The 20,367-nt window shown below is 46.2% G+C and overlaps 1 protein-coding gene across 1 annotated transcript in view; it reads right to left on the reverse strand.

The window, feature by feature from the left end:
- Nucleotides 1-13,093: 13,093 nt before the first annotated feature.
- The window catches only part of DOCK10 (dedicator of cytokinesis 10), a gene marked incomplete at its 5' end in the record, with an annotated part of 144,254 nt that continues 136,980 nt past the window's right edge, over nucleotides 13,094-20,367 (reverse strand). Inside the window, 4 exons of the mRNA XM_082287920.1 lie at nucleotides 13,094-13,269; nucleotides 16,442-16,580; nucleotides 16,927-17,027; nucleotides 17,687-17,877. Coding sequence (XP_082144046.1) covers nucleotides 13,150-13,269; nucleotides 16,442-16,580; nucleotides 16,927-17,027; nucleotides 17,687-17,877 — 551 coding nt within the window. The 3' untranslated portion in view covers nucleotides 13,094-13,149. The remainder of the gene's footprint in view (nucleotides 13,270-16,441; nucleotides 16,581-16,926; nucleotides 17,028-17,686; nucleotides 17,878-20,367) is intronic.

Here is a 20,367-nt window from a genome sequence, read left to right on the forward strand (position 1 = left end):
AATCCTTTGAGCAGCGGCAAAACACTCCGCTAAGCTCAGCAAGGAGGATGCATCCTAAAAAGCCCACAGAGCAAGACACGCAGCGCTGGCGTGTTTGGTGTGAACACAGAAGGAGGCCAGAGCAATTCCATGGAGTTAACCAGGCAGCCGGCTAGCAGCTCATCTCCCTTCCCTGCAGACAGGGCACAGCCGGGCTGGCAGACCCTGCATGGGCAGTACCGGGGTGCCATGGACAGCCCCACTCAGTACCTGTCTGCTCGCTCGGCGCTGGAGCGGCCGTGGCGCTTCCCTGCAGGGATGCTGGGGATGCAGCCGGTCCTTCCCCATCAATGGCGAGGCTCCTCACGTCGTTCCCATCTGCTCCTGCCGCCCCTCTCTCCGCCGGCACAGCTCTCTGCCCGCAGCCCTGCAGCTCTCCCTTCAGCGCCCTGTTTTCCCTCTCCAGCCTATTGATTTGGGAGAGCATCTTGCGGATGACCTGCAGGAGGTGCGTGTTCCCCTCCATGCCGCCCCGCCAGAGCCCCTGCCCTGCAGAGGGGCTCCGCAGCCGGCCGCGGGCAGACCCTGCCCTTAAAAGCTCCTGGACACTGGGAGTCCCTCCCCGCACGGGCCAGATCCCGGGCTGGGAGGGCTGGACCGAGCCGCCAAGTTGCTAAGAGAGGACCATGATTTATTCATTCGGGGGCTCGCGTTTCAGAGCAGAGCTGGCCTGTCCCCCCCGCACAAATCACTGTCAACACGGCATCGCTGCCCCAGAGAAAACCCGCCCGCCCCTCGCCTGCCTTTTGGTTTTCTCCGCATGGCCGAGGAGGACAGAGCCCATTTCCTTTGGTTTGCCCAAAAAGGCCAGGGATCATTTCCATGGCACAGAGAGAGGGTCACCCTTTGCTGGGCAGCAATTCAACTCTCCCTTAACACAGGATGAATTACACTTTTTCGCTCTGTGCATCTGGAATTTCAATTCCAGAATTAGCAATTTCTCACAGGAAAATTAAATTTCTAGATGAAAGCTGATACGGTGCAAGAACCCCGCTATTAACAACATATGCCAACAGCTGTGATGGACAAGCAGGTATGCCAAAGCTCTCCTGCAAGGCTGCAGCAGCCCTCTCTGGGCACCCAGGGAGGCTTGCTGGAGTGGAGCGCCTGCATGAGTATCCCAGGAGTGTAACAAGAGACAGGACAGGCATGATTCTTGCATTAGCAAAAGAAACACAATCCCCTGTATTTCTCTCACCACCTAGTCCCTAAAGCCATCTTTCTGCTGGCAGCAAGATGAAAAAACGTGGAGCAGTCTTCCCGCTCCTCAAAACCTACTTCAAAATACAGAGAATGCCAGAAAGTCAACAGGGAAATAATTTAATACACCTTTTGCTTTGAGGCCATTCACTTCCCAACAGCTCAACAGTGACTCACGAATCTCTGAGAGAGGAAAAAAAGACTTTTCAGCTGTGTGCATTTTCCCACTCTGCTGCTGGAGGCTGGGGAAAGAAAGGAAAATTGTTGTGAGATGCTTCAAACATGAGATGACTCAGTTTTACTTTTTCCAAAGGTGTCAGAAGGGCTGCTGTGAGGAAGCCACCGGGTCCATGGGGAGGTGCTGCTGCCAAGCAGCTACAGGGAAATCTGACAGAAACTGCTGGAACTGAGACAAAACCAGGGATGGGAGTGAGGGCATGCCCTGGGGCATGTCCCCATGTGAGCAGTGCTGCCTTCTTAGAGCAGCATCCTCAAAAAGTGCTTCACAAGGGCAAAGTGGTTCCCATAGGCCTCACTGCTCACTGCCCCCCTGACTTAGAGCATGTGCAGTGTGTAGCAAGGGCAGCTAGGACTTGCTGCAGGAATACACACCTGTGCTGATTTTCCCAGGGACACAGGCACAAGGCTGGGCACTGGGAGCCACAAGAGTCACTGGCAGCCCTGCTGTCACCTCCTGGGAACCTCTCCAGAGGGCTCTGTGTGGTTCAGGCTGCATGCAGAGAGGTGAAACAAATGAGAGTTCTTAGGCTGCAGATGAAGCCCACAGCACCCATGCATTTGACTTGGGCTTGGACCCAGGCTTAAATAACAGTGTAGGTGCCCCTATGCAGGGGACAATCTATAGGGAGCATTATGGGTCTATTTCTCCTGCAAACAGACCAGGCACTGGAGCAGTGACAGCACCTACGCGTAATTATAACATTGCCGCTGATGCTGCAGCTGGCGGGTTTGGCTGGGCAGGGGGTGCTTACCAGCTCAGCAATTGGCTTATCCCAGCTGTAGTTGAACATATCTGCTCCTGTCATCACATGCCTGCTGCTCCTCTGGAACCACATTGGAACAGGCATAGACCTTTTGATGCACCAGAAATGTCTGAGGAAATGACTTTTGTCTTGTAACCTTGAACAGCTGCTCCTGCTGCTAGGGCCAGATGACTCAGGAGTTTTGGACAGTGGAAACCTGGCAAAGCTGCCTTTGCCACTGGGCTGACCAGTGTGCTCCCTGTCATCAAAAAGAGCTCCATGCACCCAACCTTGGTTTTTGTAAATTCAGTGGGGTCCAAGACGTGTGCTTACCCCGACAGCTCCTGGATGTTGCTGCTCTGTGTGCCATGGGTGGGAAACATGCTAGGAGCCTCTTAGCTATGACACACTGGCAGGCTGCAGATTTTGGCCAAGTGTATCTTCAGTGTGCCTTCCTGAGCCTCCTGCAGACACCTCTAGATGTGTGGGTTTTGTTATAAAACACTCCAAATCTTTTAACAGAGAGAGCACTTTCTCACACCTGAGAAGCTTTGGCAGGTTGTGCTTGGTAGGATACAGACCTGGGTAAAATTGTTTTCACCCTCAGTCATATCCGAAGCTCTCAGCTAAGAAGAATAACCAAACACAGATCTTCTGGCAGCTGTTGGGCTTGAGGAGCCCCATAGCAATATCTCTGTGTGGCTGCTGGTGCATGAACTCTGTCTCAGTGGACTGTACAAATTGCATAACAAATAGTACTGCAGCAGAAAACCTGTAAACAAAACACAGAGACCTTGTGGAGCATCTTCATCCAAACTGTGGGGAGCTCAGCTCTTTATTCTCCCCTGCCCAGCACGGTGACGTGTGCTGTGTGTGCATGGCTGCTGCAGGGGCTTCCTGGGGAAGGGCTGCACTGAGAGCAGTAAGGGGACAGTGTGAAAACTGCCACCAGCAGGAAACAGCACCTGCACAGCTACCACCACTGCTGAACAGTTTTTGTAGACGTCTCACTTGCCAAATCCCTCTTGCTCCCCTGAGGTTAGAGAGACAAAAAAATCAAAAAGGACTCATTCATTGCTACTCATTGCATGATGATTTCTTCTTAGCATATCACAACATTTTGTTCTGGGAAATCCATCAGCTGCAGGTGTGTGGATGTCTTCTATGACATGCTGCAGCTGGAGATGTGTCCTGCCTCCCAGTGGCACGGGAGTCCCTGTGCAAAAAGACAGAGCCTCCCTTCTCTGGGGATAAATCCGACCAGCAGAGCACAAGTACTGACATGGCATCTCCAGCCTCTCTGGGACAGGATGGAGGAGAAGCACAGCAGCCCGTCTGCCCCCACAGGAAACCTTTGGGAATAGAAGAGCTCACAGGTCCATCACTCCAGCACCAAACCTGAAGCCCAGATCTCTGTCAGGGCTGAAGTCTCCAGGGAAGGTTTGCTGTTAATCAGCCTCAAAAGTCAGCAGCACTGGATTTATGCATCCTATAAAAAATTACCAAGCAAAAGCATAACAGCAGCTCTGGTCAGGGTCAACACCAAACTCTTCCAATTCTCATTGTGCAAGAACAGTGCTGTGCCCTGAGTCCTTGCTTGATTTCTGACTTTGACGTGTTTAAAGCATCATTGTGGTGCAAAAGAGCCTAATTCTCTTCCGAATCTGGCTGTACAACTTAAGGAGGTAAAAAAAAGAATATTTCAGTGGATTTAAAAATTAACAAAAAGATAGTTTTTTCTGTGCTGCTTCTGCTTTGCTGACACACTTCTAATAATTTTCCTTCTGTACATCTGAAAGGACTAAACAGGTTTAATGTCCAAATTGGATCCCATATTGGCCTTCTCTCAGTGGTGTCTCCATTTAAATGGCAAACTAAGAGGTAAACAGTAAATTTAAGAAGCAAACATATTTTTTTCCAATTTTCATTTCTCCCCTTTCATTCTTCTCCAAGTTGAGACATTTAGACCTTTATGCATTTAAATTATCCCTGTGCTTTATTTGGCCTATCCTATGACCTGAGGTTTAAGATGCAGCAGGTTTAAGATGCTCAACTTGAATGCATTTTCTTCTGAGCACTCAAATAATAGCTTGAATGCAGTGGGAGATGCAGCACGGTCTGCAAGGCCCTTGCTCACCTGAGCCCAGCATGCTGGCAGCCACATCAGTGTCCCCAGACATGCTGCTCTGCCAGGCCAGGCCACGTCTTGCTTTGGACATATTTCATCTGCAAATGCTCATCCACGTAAAGAAATGCATCCTTCGTGTGAGGAAAGGATTTGACAGAGTAGATTTTACAGCAGAAATTGGAAATGTTCTAATAATTGGACAAATGGCCCAGTCTCTCAAGTTTGCTGGTCATATCTGTGTTTAATGCAGTTCCCTGGCCATGCACTCCTGTGGGAGTGTGTTTCTGTTTGGTTTAGTCGGGGTCTCCCCTTGGATTTGTATTATTGTGCCAACCCAGTTTGTACCCTCCCAGTTTCATGTTAATTGCCCTATGTGTCATCTTGGTCTCCTCCCTGGACCTGCCAATCACTCCGGCACTCCTCCCAAGCCTCTAGAAAGTTCTGGCAGAAGCGTCAAGTGATTGGTCATGGGGAAAGGGTCCCTCCCTCCTTCTCCTATGATTGGTTCCCTTGTGTGTCCCTTTATCCTGTCTACCACACCCTCCCTTCCTTTGATTGGTTGTTCTTGTGATCCCTCCCTTGTCGCCACGCCTCCATAAAACCTCTTGCACAAGCCTCCAGGTTGCTCATTTTTGGGCACCGCCGGAGGGTGAGGTCTCTTGTCAGGAGGCACAGTAAACCTTTCGGATTTCACCCAGAATTGGGCTTGCCTCCTTCTTCCACCGCCTGCCTCTATTGCCGCGGTGCTGTGGAAGGACCCACGAGCCAGACCTCTGGTCTCCCGGATTCCGGAGGCTGGCCCCCACAGCCTGCTGCGTCCAGAGCTGACCGGGCTGAGTGGGAACTGCTCCAAGGGGACGCAGAGGCACACTCCCTGGGCAGGGTGCTGCTCTCAGCCCGGGTCTCCAGCCTGTGTTCACGCACCCAAGAGGTCCATCCCTGCAGGGCCACTGCTCCTTCCTCGGGCCAGCCTGGGCTCCTCGCCAGAGCTGAGCTGCCATAGCGAAGGCAGGGACAGGAGCTTGTACCAGTTTCTGCAGCAGTGCTTTAGGCTTTCACCAGGGCAATCAGCTAATCATTCACTGACTAGATTCATTTACAGGGCTGTTTGGAGCACCCTCGGTTTTAGCTGTGGGAGTACCTCCCCTCCTCTGAGCTGGCACCACGCTGTAGTCAAACAGGAAGCTGAAGGCCTGTTTTGGTACATTCCCACAGATACAAATGCCGAAAAATACCCATTCTTATTCTGAAAAGTCTGGGGTTTGGGTCTTACCTATTGCACAGCCGAAACCTGCTATTCCCAAGCCCCTTCTGAAGGAGAAGGCTAAGGTATGCTGGTGTTGAGACACCCATGTGGGAGGTGCCAGTGCTGCCATGCCAGCAGGCAGGTGTCCCCCAGAACCACAACCCACCTAGCCTGGGAAGGAAACTCCTTTTTCACGTGTGTAAAAGGGCTGAGACGGTGCTTTTGCAGGCAGAGCTCTGCAGGAGCGCAGAGCAGCACGCACGAAGCTGCCCGAGGCGGGGCGCGATGCCCCTGCTCCCCCAGCACACCCGTGCCCGGCTGAGCCAGCCCCGCTGTCCCGCACGGAGCCGCCTCCCCGAGCGCCACCCGCGTGTCGCACCCCGCCAGCAGCGTCCGGCACACGCCGCTTCTGTACAGAGCGCTTTTCTGAGCACCCTCGGACTGAAACTTCCCGGCAGAGCGCCAGTTACCGAGCGGATTGGCAGGATGAGCCCAGGAAGGCAACTACAAGTCTGCAGGAAAGCTCTGTCCTTGACATTGAAGTGGGAAGAGGAAGTGCTCCAGCTGAGCGGGAGGGGGACATGGGACACGAGGACATGGGCCGGGGGCTGCCTTGGGGCACAGACACGAGCAGCAGCATTCGGGGGGAAGCGGAGCGGGAAGGGCAGAGCCCGTGGAATCGCTCCCCAGCGAATCACGTGTAGCCGGGCGTGAGCCAGTGCGAACCCGGCTGCTCTCCGTGCTTGAATGAGACTTTGCCTTCCTCTCATGACTAATTAAACGTTCCCTTTTAACCACGGCGGAGTGGGGACTTGCTCACAGCGGGTGCAACGAGGCTTTTCTGGGGAGTGAGCTGCACAAGCTCCCAGAATCAAAGCAAGATGGCAAAAATCAATTATATGCGTAAAGCATTCTCGGGTTTCAACATCTCATTAGGTAATGATGGCGCAAAGTTACCTGATTAGTGCGTTAGGAGGTAATTGTTTAACTTATTAATGTCTGTTAAGCACCCTTTTCCTTTTGCAAGGACCATTTGCCTGACTGTGCCTTAACTCCCACATGTGTGTGGAAAATCCCACATGACCCATATTAAAAGAAGCTTTGATTTTGAGCATTCAAGGTTTATGAAAGGGGTCTGAATTCCAGCAGGGGATGCTCAATACTTTTGAAAAACAAGGCTTGACCTGAAAATGGGAAATAGAAACACTGAGATACATGAGTCACATCTGAAAACCTCGGCTATGGTTTTGGACTGGGCTGGCGTGAAGTAAGGCTACAGAAATGTTTCAAACTTCTAAGAGAGCACTTCAGGTCTCCGTGTTGCATTTCCAAGGCTCTGTGTCTCTGTCCCTTTAAATGGATCCTCAAATTAGTGTGGAATAATTAGAACTAGTCTCTTTTATGCTACCCCCTGCAAGCACAACATATGCTACAGAGTACAAACCCGTGCCTCATGCAAGAGAATCTTTATGCTCAGCTAGAGATTTTCATAATGAGGAGTTCGCAGCTGGGCCCAAAGTTACCTGCACAGAGCTTGTGATAACTTTCAAATTAGAACAAGCCCTCACTCATGGGAGAGAGCCTCATGATTACAGAGCAGCCCCAAGCACAAAATCCATCCTAAAATTAATAATTTTTTACTCAGCTTTCTTTTCTCAAGCAAAACACCCCATATAAAATGTGAGTATATTTGAATCCCTGTAGCTATAAGGTATCACACTGGAGGCAACCTGTGCAAAGACATCTAAACCATGACTCAGAACTACAGGGAACAGCACATGGAATTTGCAGGTCACAAAAACATATCACAGGGTAAGTAACACCCTCACAGCTGGCCCTAACCAAAAATGAGTGACTATAGCTAACCAAAGCAGCACATAGCACAGCTTAAAAAGCACACTGAAAATGCAGCTTCTATAAGATGGGGTAATTAATAGGAAAAAAGGAAACCTGGTGCTGTTCACGATGAGATGTTTGCAGTGAGTAATGAAAAACCCTCAACAACCTGGACAGAGGTGTCAGTAATTGTGATAGCACTTCTGCATTACTGAGAATTTTGTAAAAATATCTGTACATTTTCAACTCAATGGAACCTTAGAAACCATGCACATATCTCATGTAGGCTACGACTCCCAGCTTAAAGGACACTCACTACCCTGACTCCCACCTTACTGGGCCTCAGAGATGTTCTTAAAGGCATGAGACATGCCCAGGGTTGATCCCAAACCTCTGTTGGGTACAGCTTCCCTGCAGCACCTCCTCCCACAGTGCCGTGAGCCAGAACTGCTTGGGTGCCAATGTTTTTGCATCTTGAGGCTGCAGTGTGAAATACACACATCACTTACTGGAGGCTCTCCCAGATGAATTCTTTATCATTTTGCCTTAAAACCACTCAATACTCTTTTGGCCTGATACTCTATGTGCTGTGGCAGCTTCCCCCTAACACTGCTGGCTTCACTGTACTTTTACTTTTTCCCATCTCCAAATGCTCCAACACATGCCTGGGAGGTAGGAAAGTTACTTGATATTTTCCATAGCTAATATTTCACCAAGGAACTGTGCTGGACTTTTCTTGAAAAGAATAATAATGTTCTCATTTCCTCCCCCAGCTGCCCAGCAAGCTGACAGCCGCCCAGAGCTGCTCTCTGCGGACTGCAAACAAAAATGGGCTGGAAGGGCCCGTGCAGGGAGAGCTGGGGGCACCCAGGCTGCGATCTGCATGGCCTGCCACTGGCCATGAGCCCACCCTGGTCTGTCAGGGACTGCCTCAGCCCCAGTGGGAGCTGGTGTGGAGGGCACAGCCTCATTTGGAGCAAACTCTGCACATCCCTGATTTAAGTAATTTTGAAACAAAAGCATCAGGTTGGCATTTTCCAAAGTTCCCCCTGCTTTTCCCAACTAAAATTAGTTATTCTGTTCATTTTTAGTTAGCAAATAATTTCAGTTGTGTTTTGCAGTAAGAAGGATTCTGTGTTTGAAGTACGAGAGATCAGCCCTGAAGTATGGCCACAAGACCGGGTTTGTGACGAGGCAGGGGATAGTGATCCCAGTGTCCCAGCCCTGGCAGCTTGGACACTGCACTGCTCCAGCACTTCTGATCTTGGGGAAGTCCCGACCCACTGTCTGCAAACTCTGTGTTCACACTTTGATCTCCCATGAGCCGTGCTCTGCTCTGGTGCACAGCAGCTGTTCCCATCACAGGCTCACCTGGGAGCTGAAGCCAAGCAGGTGCTCTCCTGCAGGGAACTGGCCCATGGCACCTTGGCAGCCCAAAAGACCTGCAGGAAGTTTTCTCTCCGCTGTTGCAGCGTGTGCTCACCAGAGTGGGACCCTGCCCTTCCTTGTCAGCATGTGTGCACTTGGGGCCACTGCAAAAGCAAAAGAACCTCAAACAAAATTTTAAAAAAACCCCTTCCCACTCCTGGAAGCTGTGGCTTCCAGACAGCAAAGTGGTGGCAGAAGGAACAGGAAACTGGTGTGGGGCTGGGGTGGTTTGTGCCTGGTGGTTCCTGTCCAAGCAGCTCGTGTGAAAGCAGAGGGGATGCAGCAATGGTGAGGCTGAAGGTCCTTCCTGGTCATGGTCGTAGTTCTACATGGCCTTGGCTGTTCCTTGCCTTTTGGATTAGTTTTAATTTATCTCAAAGCAATTCTCTTAAATGAGAAATGCATTCTAGTTTGTTTGGTTATTAAAATTTTCTTCTTTTTCTGCAGCTTTGAAGGCTTTCCTCCAAATCCTATTTCTTTGTTCTCATTTCATATTTGATTTAAACATCCTTTGATTTTAACTGCCTAGTTCAGAGCTCACTTCATGGTTTTATTTGTTGTGAATGTGTATTGCTGATTATTTTTATGATAATCTAAATATTACAAGAAAAATCTTGTGCATGCATACCAAACTTGTTAAAAATTGGTAAACACATTGAAGTTCATAGCAGATACCCTTGATAGATCATCTGTCTTGAAGATTCATCCTCCCATGTTACTTGGGAGCTGAAATATTGAGTAGTCAGTTACCAGTTTAAAAAACTTTCAAACTGATGTAAAAGGTACCTGCAGCCTGGAGCTTCTCAGCACATGTGGGACAACAGTTTTCATGCTGAGATCAAAAAATCCACATTTAAAGCTATGTATGGATGCAATTTCACTTCTTCCCAGATCCAGGCCCATGGATGGCCAGCACAGGGGCGGTATGTCTGGACTATGCATAGTATAGATCATCCCCTTCCATTTCTCATTTGGATATTATCCAAAAATAAAATAAAAAAATAATATTTCTCTTCAGATCAATATTATGTTGCCAATATAACATTTCTCCAGTTAATGTTAAGATATAATTACCCTGTAAGGAATGATTCCTATTAAACATTTAATACATCTCCCTCTAATTGAAATTTAAGCCCTTGGTTGTGGTTGGGTGTCACTAAAGATGTGATTAAACATAAAATATGTATAACACTTAACTCCTTTTGGGGTGTTGAGATAGCTTCCACTAAGTAACAAACATGAATAATTTCTTTTGCACTCTGTAAAGTTTTTAAAGAAGCTCAATTTGAGTCTGGTACAGGCAGATCTTCTTCCTTGGATGAAAAGGAATCTTTCATCAGCTTCGCCTACAGCACCAGGGGGATGAACCTCCTCCAGCTGGAGGAAAAGGTGTAAGAATAGACTGTGAAATAATTTACTGGAGAAAACCTCAGCTCCAAGAACAGGCATCATGATCTTGTGGCTGCCCTAGACAAAAGGAGTCTCAAAGTGGAGCTTGTGGTAGAAAAGAAAAAATAGTGCAGACCTCATATAATCCTATGAGTTTAAAAAGCAGCAGTTGTATGAAGAGCCTTTTCCTACAGCATCGTGGACAGGGTGGGTATGAGATCCAGTGCTACACGTCTGATTTACGAAGTTTGGGTTGCTGAATTTTAATCATGGTAAAGGGCCGAACCCTGTGCTTGTAATCATCCTACAGCCTCACAATGAGTCCTGCATTCCTTTTATCCTCTCCCCTCAAACGCTGGGACCATCCATGGTCTAATGCTTTTGTTTTCTCTCCGTGCTGCAGCCTTGGTTCAAAGCTAATGTTTGTGCTAATTGCCTTCACCTGACGAAGTTTAAAGTGTGTGAACACAGCAGGAAGGGAAGAGCCATCTGGAGCAAGGACCCAGCTACACTCAAGCCTGAGCATCTCTAACACCAGCAACAAGGCAACTCCAGAAAATGAGCTGGTTCTCAAGCCCCAGAGGAGGCTGCAGAACTGGTTGCTTAAAATAAACCAAATCCCACAGCCCTTGGACTTAGTCATGAAACTCATTATGTGTGCAACTTATTGAGAAAACAATCCAGGGATTTCCTTACCTCTGCTTTACAGACCACAGCTTGGCTTCAGGCCAGCCTGGCACCAACCTGCAACATTCCCTCAGTGCAAGCCATGCTTTTGCCATCTAGTTATTCCCAAAGATGGCCAACAACAGATGCAGTTGCTCATTTCTTGTGAACATTAATTAGAAACAGTCTGTCTCCAGATCACCTTGATGGCTTCTGAAGTACCCATCCATAAACACAAATCATCATAAACACAAAATGAGTCCAGTGAGACCAACAAACCAAGGGACAAGAGGACTCAGTGCTCACTTACCTCTCTGTATGGCGCAGTCCTGCTGCCATCACTGATGATATATATATATATATATATATAATATATATGGGTTCCTCTCATATATATACATATATAAACAGCAGGTAAAACTTCAACTACCACTATATATACAGCATAAAGCAAGTTAAAATTTGGGCCAGACATCATTCCTTTCAGTAGACTACTGGTTTTGCAGAGCAATGTCTGAAGAGCAGAGCTGGGCCTGTCGAGGTGAGGCTGAGGAGGGCTCAGCTCCTGTCCAGCTGTGTGGCTGATGCTGCTGTGCAGTGCCCAGGTGAGAACTTGGGGTCTTCCCAAGCCCCAGGTGAGGGTCACGCTGTCCCTGCACTGACACTGGAGGAGCAGGGCCATCCCAAACCATGGTGTGCCTGTCCCAACCACTCCCCTCCTTCCCCCACCAGGCAAGGACACTGGGGGAGATTTCAAACCTTAGCAAAGAATTCTGGAAAACTCCTGATCTGCTGAGTGAGACAGCAGCAGGTGCTGGCAGCATCTGCAAGCAGGTAAAGGCTGGGTGATGGCACCTCTATCTTGCATACGGACATGGGGTGAATTCAGAGGCTGCTCTTGGCTCTGGCCTGCAGGGCCAGGCTACAACTCCAGCTGAGATGCACCAGTTGTGCACTTGGCGTGTTACGAGAAGAGACAGGAGGGCAGAATGGGGCAAAAGACTGGAAAATTCCTCCTGGTACCCCCAGGTGGAAAGACATAGCGCTGCCCTCTGCCCTGAACAAACCTGTGGAGGCCTCAGAGGAATCACCAGAGCTTCTCCAGGGAAAATGAGCTAAACAGAAAAAACCAGCTTAGCAGAATTGTGGGGACTGTGTGCATAGGAAAGAATAATTGTAACACACAGGCACTAAAAGCAGGGACTGCTGAAAGCAGGGATTTTCTATGAATGAACATGAATGAACATTCAGGGAACTCCTAAGAACTGGCAGAATCACTCCCACCTTATCCCCACATGATGCAGAAACTGAAACAAACATCTCACTAAAGGCACAAAGTTTCCCAGCGTGCCCTCGGCAAAATCTGGGACTATGAACTTCAAAGGAAAATCAGAGTTTTCTTGGCCTCAAGCAGCAGAACTACACCAAGCCTGTTTCTCACAGGGTGACTTCAGTCTGGGGCCATGAAGAGAATCCAAAGCCACATTCTGCAGATGGTCACCAGTGTCTTTATCAGCATCCAAAACATGACAGACAGTTGGGATGCAGGAGGCATCCTGATCACCACCACTCCAGAGAGTGCTGTCCTAGGAATGAACCAATGCACAGACCTTCAAAGAGAAAATTTTATGGACGCTTTTATACACATACACAAATATTTTAATATAATGGTAACTGAAATGTTATCCATATTCTTAGTACTGTCATAATTAACTAAAAAGATATTTTTTAAATTTCGTAAAAATGACATATTTTACACATCTTCTATTTACAATTGCAATATGCTTAAATGTTATAAAACATCCACTCTGACCTTTAAAATATGTGTATACTAGGACTTAGTATTAGATATATTATAATTTATAGCAAATTTAGGGTTTGCTGTGTACCTATCTGTTCAATGGGAATTTCATAATCAGCCTGGCTTAATAAAGGCTGCTCAAAACCAAAAATTGACAACAAAAAAGAAAAAAGGAAAAAAAAAAAGAGAGGGAATGTGCAAATATTGGGGCAGGCAAAAAAAAAAATTCTCAAGCTTGCATTTTTAAAAATAACACTGTGAAGACTTCCAATAAATTAAAATCTTAACCCTCAAAGCCTTTTCCTGGTATTGTCCATGTTCAACTTAATTTTCAGTACTATTAATCTAAAAGACAGAATACCCCAAACAACAAAGGACAAACCCCACCCCAGACACCAGATCTTCCTGAGGCCGTATGGTCCCCACACTGCAGTCAAGCATCAGGATTTGCTGGAGTGGTGGCTGCTGGCACAGAGGAGCTAGCTCTATGGATGACTCGTGAATATGTGCGCTCCATCCCTGGATGTTTTGCTGAGTCCTCCTTGTACGCAATCTTTTCAGAAAAAAAAGAGAAAAAATAAGCAACAGTGAGACAGATCTGAATAGCTTGGTGTCTGATGTGTCCATTGTTTAACCAGGGATTTCCCATTTTTAAATTGTTAGATTTACTGTAATGATGCCAAGGATCTGACAGAGGAAAAGGACCTTTCCCTGGCAAATGGAGGCTGCAGGGACAGGGGTGACATCTTCTGAGTCAGGGGGGCTGGGCTGGCTTCTGCCAAGCTCCATAGGGTTCCCTGAACTGCACCACTCTCACAGCTGAAAAGTCCCCTACACTTTACAAACTTCAAGACACCTGCATTAGCACCTCCTGACTGTGGCACAGACAGGCCCAGCTCTGCCCATGCAGTCATTCAGAGATGCAGCAGCCCCACAGAGCTGCACACACCCAGTAGCAGGGCTGTGACCAAGTGCCAGGCTGAGCCTGTGGGCAGAGCTGCAGGGGAGCAGCAGAGGCAAAAGCTTGCTCTTCTCTGTCCTATGGATAGGCTTTGGCAAGAAGGAAGATCTTTTTCTGAAGAAGCTCTTCTAGCCTTGGTAATAGCTCTTTTTTCCTACTTCTATAAAAGCAGACTGAAAACCTGTTTTCCTCCATAGGCGCTTTGTTGAAGCATCCACAGCAGAGACAGGGCCACCCCCACTGACCACACAGCACCAGCAATGGATGAGAAACCTCTCCCCTTGTCAAAGCTCCAGGTGTAACCCTACACCATCAACCCCGAGCTGTCCTTGGCCAGGGCTGCAGGTCAGCCACACCTCAGCTGTCACTCGGCAGACATGACCACAGTCAGCTTCAGTGCCTGAGCCAGCAGCTGGGGCAGCTCTGGGAAGGAGCTGCTCTCACACAATGGGCTGCAGGAAGAGCACTGGGACTTGGGCACTCCCTTTTGCTACTACTGGCGCTTGCTTTTGCATTAGGGGCCTCTTGTCGAGCTGCCTCACTGGCCTCCCCAAAGTTCGCAACTGGGATCCTAAAGAACAGGCCTCTTGAGACTGCTCGTGGACAACACATCACACATATACCTTGGATCTTTTTTTTTTAACCCCCTGAGAAGGGAGTCATTAGAGATGAAATTAAACAAACACCCAGCAGAAAAACCAGCAAATGAGGGAAGTATGTGACATTAAAAGAAAAAATAGATGTAAGAAAAATGAACATACCACTTTTGGCTATAGTATTGAGGGAAATGTTAGACAGGGAAGAAGAGAAGCTGTATAAGCAAGGACCATGACAGAGCTGTCAGAAAAGAAAAACAAAACAAAACAAAAAAGAGAAAAACATATGGTGATGAAAAAGTCACTGTCAGTAGGTGAGAAACAAAACTCTCTTGAATACGACAATGGGAAAGACGGCAAATTGTACTGGTGTAAAGCACAGAGCACAGATGCAAGAGAGCCTCAAGCTTTCCAACTGTGAGATAAATATTTCAGCCACAGTTTATGGCATGTGATTTCTCTGAGGCAATACTCTGCTCAGAAGCAGGGAGTTCATGAGTTCACTGCAAGAGGAGTAGAGTTTTCTCAAAACCTCACACTGCCTGGAAAATGGGGCTGTCACTTTTTAGGCTTCCCCAAAGGACTGCAAGTGGGAGACTGTTTTCAGGGTGGACTTCAAAATTCAGATGATTTTGGTAAAACAGATGACAATTTTGACTTTTGTTGGATGAACTCTTTACAGATTAGCATTGCTTTGTACGAGTATTTTTGTACTATTTAGTGTTTTCATTTACATGAAGAAAACTCACAGAGCTCACTGATACAAATAGAGGTATGAGCATTTAACAGAACTCTCCAAATATTTTATGAATGCTGAAGCTCATGGGCTGCTCATGCCTCGTTTGAGCTGACCATCCATTCCCCATTCTTGTGGGGAACAGTGGTTCACACAAGACATATGGTGCTGCCTATGCACACTGACTAGATGGCCAAAATAAACTCCTTGGGAGATGCATGAATATTGATTAACAAATAATACCCTTAACACTTACATACTTAATATAACAGTGATAAATAGTAGTTATGATAAAATCACTGGAATGCTTGAGGTTCACAAATCTTTATACACTTAAACAGGAGAGGAGCACAACTCCCAAAACTGCAGTTCGACCCCCACCTGACAGGCACCAGGCCTCCAAGCAATTAGGAGCTTTACATCCAGTGAAAAACTCATACAATTCCACAGTAAGTACAACAATGGGCAAAAAATTCAGATCAATCCTTATTCTCCTCATATGTGAAGATGAATAATCCAGCATGGGGTAATGGAGTGCCAATTAGGCACTTCCGTGAGATGCCACCACTGACACCAGTGGTTAAGCCAAGTAACTACACCAACAGTGCTTTTGGATGCTACAGGCACCTGGAAATGCAGCACAACTGCTAGAGAGGAACTGTTTATCAGATGCAATCTAAGGTAGCCTACGCAAAAGCATGCAGAGATATAATTAAACATGGTTTAATTAGTACTTCAGTATGCAGAATCACTCAATATTTATTGAAACAGAAAACTTTAAAAAAATATTCTGCCTGGACACAGCAGTAGAATAGCTGCAAGTATGCACTGGAGTCCAATTCAGAATTTTGGGATGCAGTTCATATAATGTACCCATGCATGCTCATCCTTCTGAAGCTGCTAAAATATATGACATCTATTCTGACAGTGTATTCAAATGAAAAAAATTTTGAAAAATAACTTTCTCTGAAAGATGAATATAAATAGAAGCGATAAAAATACCTCCTGTGGTTACAAGCTACATCTTAATAGCAATTTACTGTTTTAATTAAATACTTCACAGCTATAGGACAAAGCAAGCACAGCATAAAGCACTAGTTTAGACTGACTATCTTTCTATCCTTCTAAACCCCAGTCAGCATTTAGCCCCACAAACATTCAGCTTTTCAATATGTAGCAAGGCAGGCAGAAGACAGATCTTTGTTGATCAGATTCAGCATATAGAACATACCTCTATTTAAACAAAAAAAAAAAAAAAAAAAAAAGAGGGGAAGAAACAAAAACCAAAACAAAAACGTAAACTGTTTTCTCAGTGACTATTGCCTTGAAAGGTTTTACTTCTAGTATTTTGCTCTACAGCTTCATTTGTTACTAGAAGACACAATTAGCCACCCTCATTGAGCCTAACCAGCACCAAAATAGATGTTCTGACCTGTTCATTCATAACTACAGAGAGCTCACTGAGCATATCCTTGTAATGAGACTTCATCTCTCCCTGATACTCAAATTGGTCCTCCTTAATAAGGCGTTCGTTGACATCGAGGGCATGTCCACAGGCTTCAGCAAACTGCCTGCAAGCACAAAACCACAAAAAAACAATGATACAAGTTTTGTGGTAATGAAAAAAACTATCTATCTATATATACACACACAATGCTGCATCTCTTCTCCCCCTTGCAAATTGCACCTTGCTAGAAATAGAATTTCAGAATTCATTCTCAGATGAAAAGGAATGTATTCTACTAGGGCAGCCCAAAACTCCAGTAAATGTTTGTTAGGAATTACTTGTAAGATAGGGTAAATGCAGATGTAAATTAGACTGGTTGAAATCAGCCTGATTTCGTGTCTCACCTACCTGTGCCACGCAGAGTGTCCTATGTGCTATGCAGGGGTGAAAAACCTAAAATTAATGTTTACCTGAAGATTTCCTTCAGCAGCTTTACTTGATTATCAGGATATCTCTTAGCATTTGTTTCTTCAAGAAAAGCACGAGCATAGGCCATTGGTCCAGCGTTTACCTAGGTGAAAAATACACAGTTTAGGTTCAGAGAACAAGCCATTCACTGTTGTTTTTCTTGTGTTCCAAGGCCTGGAGACTGGCCTCAGGCAACCTAGCCTGTGAGAATATCACCTCACTCCTTTTGTCACCAGGATGGAAGCTGAGGAGTTTTACTGAGGAAACAGGAGCTGCTCAACCTTGTACAAGCTGCAGATCTGTGCTGGCCTTTTGAAGTCCCCAGCTAGCTGACCACCCAGACAGCTACATGTTTGTTTGAAGACATTTCCATGAGAGCACCAGGAATACACATGCCTTTCACAATCCCAACTTTCCTAAATAGGAAATGACAAAGCCAGTCCTAGCAAAACTCCCTTTAAATAATCTGCTTGCTTGTGATGGGCCATATTCTCAAGTGATATGCTATGGTCTTGTTGGAAAGGTCTTCATTTTTACTTAGAGTAGACTTAAATGAAATAATTATATTAGCATATAAAACCAGTAGTCACCAATGCCAGTGGAAAACTTTCCATTCCTTAGTGTGTTTACAGTGGGGTCTAACAGCACTGGAATATAAGATATGCCAAAGACAAAAAATGCCCAGAATTATGAAAATCAGAATAAAAATTTAGGTATATGCATTTAAAAAAAAAGACAAAAAAGGCAGGAAATTGTCATTACCTTGACACTGACACTTCCTTGGAGCTTGAGCTGCAGTCGGATCATGTCCACTTCTTCCATTGTGCAAAGCTGATTGAGCTCTGAAACCTTTTTGGACATCTCATCAATGGCCACTTCGATGGGGTTCAGTTCTGTGCTGGTTTGGCTTATGACCTGGATCCGCTTCTTCACGTAGGGAAACAAGTGACTGGCTACTCGAGAGAGAGAAATGGATCAGAGAACTCACCCAACAAGAGACTATCTCGGAAAGCAAAACAATTAAGTCAAAGTATTAACTTTTGACTTTGTCAATCTCTTTATCAATCCATAAAAATTAAGTTTTAATCACTGAATGAGTAGAAGTGACACAATGGGTCCAAACTGAATTCTGATGTACCTGGCACTGGAAGAGCATTTCCTTTTGAACTCATCAGTTTGATACCAAGCTCTGTCACATGCAGGTGGCAAAAATCTCTCAGTGCTCAGATTTTAGAATCCACAAATTTCTTCTTCTGAGTTAAAGCACCAAATTATAAGTCCACACTGAACTTCAGCTAAGTCCACAGCTAAAACCATCACATCAAATATATGTCCTGTTAGAGGCAGGAGCCTCTAGCTTAGCTGAACTGGGAATCATTCACTGTGCTGGTGTTGGCTGGGATAGAGTTAATTTTCTTCACAGTAGCTGGTAGAGGGCTGTGCTTTGGATTTGTGCTGGAAACAGTGCTGATAGCACAGGGATGTTTTGGTTATTGCTGGGCAGGGCTTACGCAGCATCAAGGCCTTTTCTGCCCCTCACCCCACACATCAGAGAGGAGGCTGGGGGTGCACAAGGAGTTAGGAGGGGACACAGCCAGGACAGCTGACCCCAACTAACCCAAGGGATTTTCCAGACCATATGGTGTCATGCTCAGCATATACAGCTGGAGGAAAGAGTAGGAAAGGGGAGGGACATTCAGAGTGATGGTGTTTGTCTTCCCAAGACACTGTTACATGTGATGGAGCCCTGCTTTCCTGGAGATGGCTGGACCTGCCTTCCCATGGGAAACAGTGAATAAACCCCTGGTTTTGCTTTGCTTGTCTGTGCAGCTTTTGCTTTACCTATTAAACTGTCTGTATCTCAACCCATGAGTTTTTCACTTTTACACTTCTGATTTTCTGAGTGAGTGGCTGTGTGGGGCTTAGCTGTCAGCTGAGGTTAAACCGGGACACCCACCTGCAGATGAACCTACTATTAAAACATCATCCTTAAAGCAGTGAACAGGTTCTTTTAATACTCAACCTAAATACTGCTCTGGGAGCTGACAGAGGAATTATTCACCTTTAAAACTCTTTACTTCCCAGTCAAGGCCTTTCATGGATCTCAGGGAGTTTGGCAAAGGTACTGTTACAGTCCATTAAGTCTGATCTAAGCTAACACTCTTTTCTGATTGCCCTACATACTTTGGAAGGTCTCCCAAACTCCATGCATGTCCTTCTCTGCTAAGCATCTGCTTCCAGTCAGCTCAGACCTAAATAAGCTCCAGTTTACAGGGTGTCTGTCTCACTGGAGAGCAGGAAACCCAGGACTTCCAGAGCTGGAAGCACGAGCCAGGCATGGCAGAGAGCCAATGAACCAAGGACTGCAGCCAGACTGTGCTTGCCCTCTGCCCAGCAGCCTCTGGAGCAGAGGCACAGTGCAGGTGCCACTCCAGCCACCCAAGCACAATTGACTTCACCACTTCTCCAGTCATAGCATAAGCCTTGCTTTTTTCTCAAACTAAAAGCACCTAAGTTTACACAGGAAACAAATGAAAATACATGACTTTATCAAACAGGAGTGGAAAAAAACAAGAAAAAAAAAAGAGAAGAAAAGAATGTTTCCTTTAGTGAAAAGCACTGAGGTGAGGTCCCTGTCAAAGGGAAAAGCAAGGCAGAAGAGGAGGTCATCAAACTCCCACCTAATACCAAAGATGGAGCAAGGCTGAGAGCAGTGGAAGCTGATGACAGCATGTAATAACCCAGGGAAAATACTCTGCCAGAAGAACAGCCCTCTCTATGTTTGCCAGACAGGCCATAATGGCTGCACTTTCAAGTCAGTGAAACGACCTGCTTCAATACAGATCTCAAAACACCTACTGCTGCTCAAGCACTTAAAAAAACCACACACAAGCCATTCCTCCTGTCTTCTTACAAGCAAAGCTATGTCATGTAACAAGACACTCTCAGACATCAGTGCCTCCTTCCTGATTTGCCAGAAGAAAACTTTTAGGTGACTATGCTTTCACTGTAGGCAGTTGTTTTCACTTTGTCCTTTGGGGGAAGCAGATGCACTGAAGTTGGTGGAAAACTGGATTTTCTGTCACTTGGGAGCCTTTGCTGTGAACATCAGCCTCTGCCCACGGCTGCCCATGAGAACAACGCCTCCAACTCAGACAGTTCCTCATACATCAAAATTCAGACATGTTGTAGTAGTGTCACAAAGGAGGCTTTTTAAAAGAGAGATTTTAAAAGAGAGATTTCAATCATGATAAGGAGCTAAAATACTTCAGTTTAATATGACTCATTAAGAAGACATATCCAGTGCTCCTGACATTCCTGCCTTAAAACACTGATTGAAATCTTACCTCTAGCTTAAAAAAAATTCTATATAGTATATCTTATTCCCATTTTGAACAAAAATTCCTATCTGCAAGTTTTATTCTTAGCAGAACAGACACCCT

This window comes from Coloeus monedula (genome assembly GCF_965178545.1).
Source record: "Coloeus monedula genome assembly, chromosome: 10".
Taxonomy (NCBI): Eukaryota; Metazoa; Chordata; class Aves; order Passeriformes; family Corvidae; genus Coloeus; species Coloeus monedula.